Here is a 10,607-nt window from a genome sequence, read left to right as displayed (position 1 = left end):
CGTATTTTAAGTTGCTTGTATATATGACTGGTTGGAAACCAAGTCTTAAATTTCATTAATATTTAAGAAAAGGGAACTGATATAATATCTGCATGACAAAACGGCTGATATATATATCGTCTTTACAATAATAAAATATTGTCATTGACCTTATGGTAATTAATTAATGCTACTTGTTGCTTACATGTTTGGCATAACCAACTCTTCCCATATTTTCTCCGGGCCCCACAATTCCCCCACATATCTAAATAATTTTCAGATTTCAGGTAATTCTATCCATAATTTTCGATTTCAGGTGATTCTATCCACGAAGGCATTAGGATTTGGATAAATGAGAAGAAATCACTTAGTGTATTTTTTGCCTCCATTGAAATTTAAACTTGAGACTTCATGGTTCTCATCCACTCCGATCCATTAACCGAGGCCACACCTTGGATGCTTTTGTGTATTATATAGATTTTACTTTAGATTAAAGTTCACTTATAATAATAGGAATATTTTCATAGCAAGTAGGATATATACAATGTTGGTGTATAGTAAATGCTACTAAAAATGCATAAATTGGTAGTAAATGACAAGAGTAAAGATCGCAGCAGCATACTCGTGCCTTTCTTCCTCATATCTTTTGAAATTTCACTCATTGACATTTATAAAATTCACACACCTCAGTAGACATTTGAAACGCTAAGATTGCATATTGACCTTCTCGTAGTAGATCCATAATAAAACAATACTTTACGTCTGTTTATGAGACTATATTATGAAAATATGATCATGCTTAATCGATTGTAGTAAAACATAAAAATGACTCAAATTATGCATAGAGAAAAATTTAGTAAGAAAATGGCTTCCATGCTTTAGCTGGACAAATATGTAAGGGGTATTAAGACCAAATATAAAATTCAATAGTCTTTCCTGCCGTTATACTGGGCATTTAAAATTTGATTAATTCTACTCCTTTTTCGCATATTATAATGCTTTTGAGAAGTATTAATAAAATCATGATCATGCACTAACAGAATTATAATATTAAAGTTGGATTGTTAACCTGCACGTCTGAAGCAAGCAAGTAAATAAATTACCTCAACTCAAGTCAGACTTGATGATCAATATATAATTAAGTACACACGCTACATCATATCTCTCTCTTCTATGTTTAAAAAGTTTTAGGGATATCATCTTGATTGCTTGAGAATATTTTGTGTTCGTCCATTCTTAATTCAAGAAGCTTAATTAACTTGTAAATTGTCGTGTGGTGGAATAGATAGGATTCCTGTGCCATTAATTATATATCTCAAATTCGAGTCTAGCGAATGGAGAAACCCCTCGTAAGGATGCTTATCTCCTTAATGGGTCCCATGCAACACAAATCTAGATTAATCGGCCAATTATTTTCGGACCAGATGATTGTAAAAAATGAAATGGTTAGCTGGTGCAATAGGTTTTAGATTTCCCAGTTCAAAGATATATCCAAAAGTGGACTCATCATTAATTACTGGCAATTGATCTAAAAAGGGCTACAATTAAACTTGTAAATTAAAAGAGAAATCCTAATAGCTAGCTAATTAGCTGTTTCACTAGCAAGCAACGTGACCATGTTACTTCCCTTAACGTAGGAAGCTTCAACAACAGTTGTTGCAACTAGGGGTGTTCAAACCGAACCGGAAAACCGCACCAAACCGAAAATCAAATCAAATCGATTAAAAAATCCGATTAGGTTTGGTTTGACTTGGTTTGGTATTGAGTAAAAAAAATCCAAACCAAACCGACTTATAAATATATAAATTTTATTTATATTTTTAAGACTTTATAGTGAATTTTCTTTAGAAAATGTAGAAATATTTGGTATCCTCTCATGTATTAACCTTGAAAGCGTAAATTAACGGAAAATTATTGTTAGACGACTAAGAAAATAACTATCATGTGTTACTAAAAAAATTCTCCCATTAGAATATTTAAATAGATTATATGTTTGTCAATTTTTTTTTCATATTTACTAAACATATATTCATTTATCAAAGCTTTATCTATAATTTTAACAAAGTAAGATTGAAATAATATTCATGTAACAAAAAAACCCGAAAAACCCGACAAAACCGAATCAATCCAAACCGATATAGTTGGTTTGGTTTGGTTTTGATAAAAACCGAACCAACCCGGTTCATGTACACCCCTAGTTGCAACTAGTTAGGTCGGAGGAAATTAAAAGACAACAATACTATCTATAAAACTCAGACATGGTGTGGAGTCTGGAGACCGAACCTTGCGGAGTAAAACCCTCTTTTCTGACATTTTACATAACCTATTTAAAAGACTTCAGCGTTGAATTTGATTTCTTCTTCAAGCATTTTTTTAAAATATGGATTTTAAAAATTAATTAAGAAAAAATAGCTAATTAATTAAATATCAGTATATTCCTAAGTTGTGTGCAACTGGGCCATTGACATTTTTGTTTGTGGTGCTATCACTTTGAACTTTTATTAGTTTAGACAAGTCAAATACTGTTGGCTCTTCCTTATAAAACAGACCTTTGCTTTTCAGAAATATATAGCTAAAGGTGAAAATTCACAGAGAAAGAAAGACAGAATAGAGGAGATAAGGTCTATGACATGGAAGCTACTTTCAGAAAATCTATTAATGGAGATTTAGTCAAAGAGGAGAAGAGGTATAACAAATTAGCTGATCAATCCAATTCTGATAAGGAAGGTTTTTTTGAAAACAGTAATGTTCTTAAGGTAAACTTTACCTTGCTCTAGTGCTTCATATATCAACTCTTTTTTCTTTTATTTAAAGCTTTCTGTCGTCCAAATATACACTATACTATGAAATAAATTTTATTAGGTTCCATATGAGAGATGCATGAGATAATGAATATATTTATGCGAAGTTATATTACAGTACTCTCTTTTGAATCCAACTTTTTAAAATGTCTGCATGGTTCTAAAATTGTGTTGAAAAAAAAAAAGAAAATTTCTGGGACATCTATATATAGAATTTTAAATCTATATCCTGTGTGAGAAAAGGAAGTGAGCTCCAAACTGCAGCAGGTACAGTCTTGCTTGTTGATTTTAATACAATTCAATTCCAATCTAGGAGAACCGTCTTTACAATTATGGTTAATATATTAATTTTTCCTCCTCTCCTTCAACTGATAACTTGGCGAGGCCATTTTCTTAAGTCAAAAGATTATCTATAAATAATCAAATACAAAGGATGATTTTTAAAAAACATGAACGATGATGGAAATTATATTATTAACTGAGCTTAACCTATTTCAGCTATTACTCTATTAATTAGATCATTTGTGAGAATATATTGAGTATGTTGTTGTTGTTGTACTCCATTTAGATCTCACGTGATGATATATTGATATGTAATATGCTACAGGTCGGGAAGGAAAGAGAAGTCCATGAGGACAATAATTCGAAGTCTCCTCAGCAAAAGGATATCGACAGTGACAAGGAGGTATAATTGATATATCCTGAATCTTGTCCATTCCTAATTGAGTTTCCGATTCAGTTCATAATATTTGAATTATGCATGTGATTAGTTTCTATATCACTGCACTAACTTGCAATATGTTAATACTTCATAATTATGAATAGTTTGGAGGAAAAAGAGTACATATATAAACAAAATTATGTTATATCCCCAGCGAAATCTCCTTAAACTTTATGCATAATTACTAAGCTCCCGTTTGACCATAGATTTTGGCCTTTTTTCAAAAAAAAAAAAATTTGTTTGTTAATGTAATATAATCAGTTTTTGAAGGAAAAAAAATTGAAATCTTTTTTCAAGTTTCCAAAAACTAGTTTAGGGCATTTTCTGGGTGAAAATTATTTTTCCACTCACAAAATTTCGGCTTTCTTTCAAATAAAATACATATTTAAACGCAACTTCAACTTTCAAAAATTACTTTTCAATACAACTTCAAAAATTCTTATTTCAAGTTTCAAACGCTAGCTAAGCTATCTTCATATAACTTGGAAATATAGCTGAAAAGGTTGATGCCTTCCGCATCAAGATGATAGTATATGAAAATACAGAAAAGAAAAGAGACATGCAAGATAAAAGTCCGTTTGAATTGGCTTAAAAAAAAGAAGTTTTTGAGCATAAATAACTTTTAAGCCAAAAAAACAATAAGTTAGGGTTATTCAGTTTCTTGCTTTTAGCTTGTTTTAAGTATTTTTATACTTATTTTAAATATTTTTTACTTTGTCAAACACTAAAAAAACTAAAAAGGCTTAAATACTAATTTGATTAGCTTAAAAGCGAATCCAAACACCCTCAAACCAATCAACTTGTTTCTGAAATGTTTTGGCAGGAAAAAGTCATATAGTAACTGGCAGAGTTGTTCAAACATTAATTTTTCAGTCTTTAATTTCCAAACCTTTGACCACAGCAATTAAAGTAGGGTATAGTCATCCTTACTGGTCAGAACCGACCTGGTTGACTTATGGATAACCAATTTTTGGCTATATATATTTTTCTAAGAATAAACCACACATGATAAAATTTAAGGAGTTTATTTTATCATTATATATATTCTAGGTCTTCTTCTTGCCGGTGTTCTTGGGCAAGACTAAAGATCACAAAAAGATAATCATCTGTACCTCATGGGTAGCTCTGGTCATTCCAACTATATATCCATTATAATTTAGTGATTCATCTGATTCTTTTTTTATTTTTTATTTTTTATTTTTGGTGCGTGTCTGATTTTGTATAGTACCTCAAGGGTATAGTTGCAATCGAGTAAAGTACGTAGTTCTGGTCCTTCCAACTATATATCCATTTTTAATTTAGTGATTCAACTGATTTCTTTTTTTTGGATGTGTGTCTGATTTTGTAGGACGATCAGCTACAATCAGTGAAAGCTGATATGAAAGAGGTAATGGAAGAAAATCAGAGGCTGAAGATGCACTTGGATCGAATTATGAAGGATTATCGTAACCTTCAGCTGCAATTTCACGACATTGTTCAAAGAGATGCTGAAAAAACCAATATTAATATTATTAATACTCGGCATAATGAATGTAACGAAGCTAAATTTGTCTCCCTTAGCTTAGGAAGAACTTCAACCGACATTAAAAAGGAAGAGTTATCCAAAATCTTGAGCAAAGATAATGCAAAGGAAGAAGACAATAAAGGAGGCCTAACCCTAGGATTGGATTGCAGGATTGATTTGTCTGTAAAAACAACACCGACAGAATTTTCAACTGCAAATATCAGTGAAGAGAATAGCTCAGAGGAAGTTAAGGACGAAAAAGGAGAAACATGGCCACCCCATAAAATTCTCAAGACAATGAGAAATGGAGAAGATGATACACAACTAAACCCTTCTAAAAGAGCAAAGGTTTCTGTTAGAGTCAGATGTGATGCCCCGACGGTAAGAATGAAATATTAGTATTTAATTTCATGAAGCTAGTTTGTGGAATAGTTTTTTAGTGACAAATTATTATAACGAAGTGAACACTGCAACGAATTAATTTTTTCATATTCATTAATCATAAATATTAGATGAATGATGGATGCCAATGGAGGAAATATGGACAAAAAATTGCAAAAGGAAACCCATGTCCTCGAGCTTACTACCGTTGCACAGTAGCACCCTCCTGCCCAGTGAGAAAGCAGGTAATATTAATGTTTATCACGTTAAATCTCAAAAATATGATATCCTTGTATACTTCGGATCGTTTGGTACACGGACTAAATTGTTTCGGAGTTATTATCATGGGATTATAATCCTTAAACTAGTTTATCTCACATGAAAAATGGGATAAAATGTACCAAGTTTATGTTTGGTTGACAGTATAAATTTATCCCGGGATAAATTTATACCGTCAACCAAATATAGTAGTAATAAATTTAGTACCACCCTTTATTCCACCTTATTCAGGTACCAAAGGATCCTTTCTGGTTGTGTATTACTTCCTCGTCCCATTTTACGTGAAGATATACAATTTAGGGAGTTAAACAATTTTTTCTTTGATTACAATTTTCTCAAACTTTTTTTTAAAAAATTTGGAACAATTAGCTATGTTGACTTGTAATACTTAATTATAATGTAGTTTTAAATATATAAATTTTATTTTTAGAAAATTTATAGGATTCTATACTTGAATACCAATCAAAAATATAATGTTTTCACCCTTGTACTCTATGCAATTGGATTACAGGTTCAAAGATGCATTGAGGATATGTCAATCTTGATCACTACATATGAAGGAACACACAATCATCCACTTTCTCTTTCAGCAACATCTATGGCTTTCACAACTTCAGCAGCTGCTTCCATGCTATTATCTGCTTCATCGTCCACCTCTGAATCAGGCCCCAATCTACCAGCAACTGACACCACCAATATCAATGGACTCAACTTGTATCTCTCCAATAGCTCAAACCCAAAACCATTTTACCTTCAAAATACATCCATCTCTTCTTCATCCTCGCCCCCTACAATCACTCTTGATTTAACCTCAAGCTCGTCCACTTCCTTATTGCCCAACCATAACAGAATGAGTAGTAATTATCTCCCCAGATATAATTCTTCTACAAATATTCTCAACTTTGGTTCCTTGGACTCTAATCCTCTTCTTCCCGTGTCTTGGAGTAATGGGGCCTATCCCAAGAACCAAGAAATTAGTTCTCTCAGCTTTGCAAAACAGCCACAAGAAAATATTTTCCAATCTTATCTACAAAATAATATTAGTGCAAAACCTACACAAACTTTATTAACACAAGGTACAATTGCAGCTGCAACAAAAGCAATAACATCCGATCCAAATTTTCAATCTGCATTGGCTGTAGCTCTTACATCTATCATTGGCTCAAGCGGCGGAAATCATGCAGGTGGTATTGAAGAAAAATCTGGCCAAATTTTGAAGGTTACCGAACCATTTCCAGTTCTTTTCAGCTTCCCATCTACCTCAAAGAAATAATATATCCAATTAATTGCTCTTCAAATTGTTCCGAATAAATCAACTTCGACGGCAAATAGACAGCCTGATAGTAACTTTCGCTTGCTGAAGTAAGAAACTAGTTGCGGCATTAATTAATCAGGTGTAATAGTATTTCTCTATGATTTGGAGGTACGATGTCCAAAGTGTAGATATAAATTTTAGTTTCATAATTGACAATTCGCTTACTGAAGTCATTACTTTAGCCTTTACATTTTTGTTGTTAAGTGTTAGTTAAAAGTGATTTATCATTTCTTGTACGAATTCAGATTCCTGTTGATATATAGATTGATTGACTTGTACCTATGTGTCATATTTATTTTATAATTGGAAATTTTTGTCAATAAGAAATGAGAACTGCACATCTCTTTCTCCTTTTTTAAACTAGTGGCTTTCAATAAGGTATTAAAAGAATACTAATGAAAGCGTGTACGCTAAAATTAATAACTTAAGATGAAGTAAGAAAAATCTCTGGGACACTACAAATTAAAGCAAGAGAAGACCGTTAGGTGACAATAGGAGGCTGGATTTTAAAAGGGTTTCGCGTTAATAAAATAATGCTTTGGCAACTTAATGGGTAGTATAACCCAGGGCCGCAAATTGATCATCAGAACTAGTATAAGACATTGAAATGTTACTCTATTCGTTTAATTGTAATAGTTGGAATTTCAAGTGCGTCGTAACTGCAGTCCGAAGTCGGGGCATTTGTATCTATACCCATTTTTTGGGTCACGTTTTAACTTGTGTCCGCTTTGTAAAAAAATTTGCAAGTGTACCCACTTTTTCGCGTAACTTCAGCATACAAGGCTGAAGAAGCAAATGCAATCACGCAAAACTTCAGCATTCTAGTCGACGGGCCTGAAGTAGCAAGTATGCTGAACCAAGTGTGCTGAAGTTTTTGTTTGTAATAGCTGAAGTTTTGTTCTCTATTTGCTGAAGTTTTTTTGTAATTGCTGAACTTAAGTATAGTAGCTGAAGTTTTGTTCTCTATTTGCTGAAGTTTTTATTTGTAATTGCACTAAATAAGCTGAAGTTTTTTTGTTCCGGATTCATTAGTTTTGTCATTAAACTTTTTCATAAACTTCAACAGAAGATGCTGAAGTTATTTAGTAATTTTAGCACTAAATAAGCTGAAGTTTTTTTGTTCTGGATAAGCTTTTTCAAAAACTTCAGCAGAAGATGCTGAAGTTATTTAGTTCATTTGTAAAAACTTCAGCACTAAAAGCTGAAGTTTTTTTGTCCTGGATTCATTAGTTTTGTCATAAAACTTTTTCAAAAACTTCAGCAGAAGATGCTGAAGTTATCTAGTTTATTTGTAAAAACTTCAGCACTATATAAGCTGAAGTTTTAGAAAAAGCTTTCTAACATACTAGATAAATAATCAGATTGTCAACAATATCTAAATCATAATTTTTGAATTATCATTGTATACTAACTTATGTACGTGGAAATATTCACAAATTATTGTCTACTAACTTACGTAATTATTTATAATTTATTTTTAAATAATCTAATAAACATATTTATGGCAATCATCCCATGAACTGAACTTTCATAGCAGCACCAACATCAGCAGAATAAAGAAGAAGAAGAAGAAGAAGAAGAAGAAGAAGAAAGGGGGCTGAAATTATTTAAAAAGTGAGTATAATTTAAAACTTTTTTAAAAAATGAGTATAGGTTAAATGGGGGGACCAAATAGGGCACCACGTACAATTTTTACTCTGAAGCCTCAATCTTTATTTAAATCAAACAAATATATCAGGCGTAAAAATCGGAATCTTTACACAAATAGTCGTTCATATTTATTGTTTACTTTTTCTAGTCATATACATAGCTTATACATTGATTATATATATATATATATATATATATATATATATATATATATATATTATACTTTTACCGACAATTTTAAGTTGGGTGAACGGCTATTTGAATTAATTACGCTTTTCTTATTTTTTGCTTCCAATTTTTGTCCATATGAGGAAGGTTATTAGCTAATTGGTCGAAATGGCCTTGCGATAGCTACTTGTTATGGTATTGTCGGACTATGAGCCTACATCCATCTTATTTAAATGGTTTAGAGCTACTTGATTACAAATAGTTTTAGGATAAGCTAATCATGTGCTAATCATGTGCTACTCATACAAGTCCTTTATAACGATGTGACTAAATGACTTCATTTCTTGTTCATTAACCGTCCTTTATTATTATTAGTTGGTTTTTCTAAATGTATATTAGACAACAATATTCCCTTTAGTTCGACAATTCAGTCTTGATGTGATCTTTAGCGGTCCCCATTTCTTAGTGTACAATTTGTGGTGATCTGATATGGCTTTTAGACAATTCTAGTGGCAAACTTGCAGAACCAATGAAAATATATTATGATTAAATTTTCTAGCAAAAGACAGTGGTGAAGCTAAGAATTTATTTAGGGGTATTTAAATTTGAAAAAAGTAAAAAATTTCCGATAAAGAGTATTCAATATGTGTTATATACCTCTAAAATGTCGAAACTAGGTTCGTCCATTGTTTGACCAATCGAGGTTGAAACATGGCAGGTCAAGGCTTGAGCTCAGATTATATTGAACCAAGGCCCAAAATTAGATTATTGAGCTCGTGACCCAAAGACCGAACAAGATCGAGACCGAGCAAGATCGAGACCGAGTAAGATCGAGACCGAGCAAGATCGAGGGAAACTTACTGAGCCAAACAACGAAAAGCCGAAATATCCGCAATCGGTCTAGGATCACGGCGAAAATCTCGGCGCATATCAAGAAGAAGCCAGTTAATTAGCACATTATGAGATTTTTACCTTGTATAGAATTATACCAAAAGTAGAATACCCCAACTATATAAAAGAGGGTTCTGATCATTTGTAGAACATTTTGTAACACGTAAAAAGAAGCAATATACTGATCATTTCTAGTTCTTATCATCTTGTTGTTCAGTTCTAATACTAGTTGAGACATTTCGTGGCTCAAGGATGATCAAACTCAGAGGCTAAGGCTGTTCAATTTTGTGGTTTGCATTTATTTTATTATCGTTAATTTTAATATTAATATGTCTTCTTAATATGTATCAAGTTATATCACGTATCCTTAAAACTGCGTACAAATTCAATTATCCAATTTTAAGGGTAAACACTTTGGCGCCCACCGTAGGATTGAGCCTGAGTCGTCACAGGAAGTTGTTCACAGGGTCGAATCGGTTTCAAGGAAATCGAATGAGAAAGAATCGGAGACCAATCCTGTAATCATGAAGATGCTCGAAGAGCTAACAAAACGAATTGAGTCGGGGGAAAAGAAGATCGAGGCAAACGACAAGAAGGTGGAAACTTACAACTCTAGGGTCGATCAAATCCCAGAGGTACCGCCAATATTGAAGGGACTGGACTCCAAAAAGTTCGTGCAAAAACCTTTCCCCTGAGCGCTGCTCCAAAGCCGATCCCAAAAAAGTTTCGCATGCCCGAGATTCCTAAGTACAATGGGACAACCGATCCAAACGAGCATGTCACCTCTTACTCTTACACATGTGATATCAAAGGGAATGATCTAGAGGATGGCGAGCTCGAATCTGTCCTGCTAAAGAAATTCGGAGAGACCTTGTTAAAGGGAGATATATATGGTACCATATTTTACTACCTAATTCT

At 32.7% G+C, this 10,607-nt stretch overlaps 1 protein-coding gene across 1 annotated transcript; it reads left to right on the top strand.

The window, feature by feature from the left end:
* The first annotated feature begins 2,528 nt into the window (after window positions 1–2,528).
* On the top strand, window positions 2,529–7,258 carry LOC104225575 (WRKY transcription factor 72A-like). The gene is made up of 5 exons (XM_009777408.2): window positions 2,529–2,735; window positions 3,388–3,465; window positions 4,850–5,386; window positions 5,518–5,631; window positions 6,177–7,258. Exons 1-5 carry the CDS (start codon window positions 2,610–2,612, stop codon window positions 6,936–6,938), a joined length of 1,617 nt encoding a protein of 538 aa, XP_009775710.1. The 5' UTR covers window positions 2,529–2,609; the 3' UTR covers window positions 6,939–7,258.
* Window positions 7,259–10,607: the final 3,349 nt, after the last annotated feature.

Source organism: Nicotiana sylvestris, chromosome 3 (assembly GCF_000393655.2).
Source record: "Nicotiana sylvestris chromosome 3, ASM39365v2, whole genome shotgun sequence".
Lineage (NCBI taxonomy): Eukaryota > Viridiplantae > Streptophyta > Magnoliopsida > Solanales > Solanaceae > Nicotiana > Nicotiana sylvestris.
Note: the sequence above shows the minus strand (reverse complement) of the source record. Positions and strands in the feature narration are given on the sequence as shown.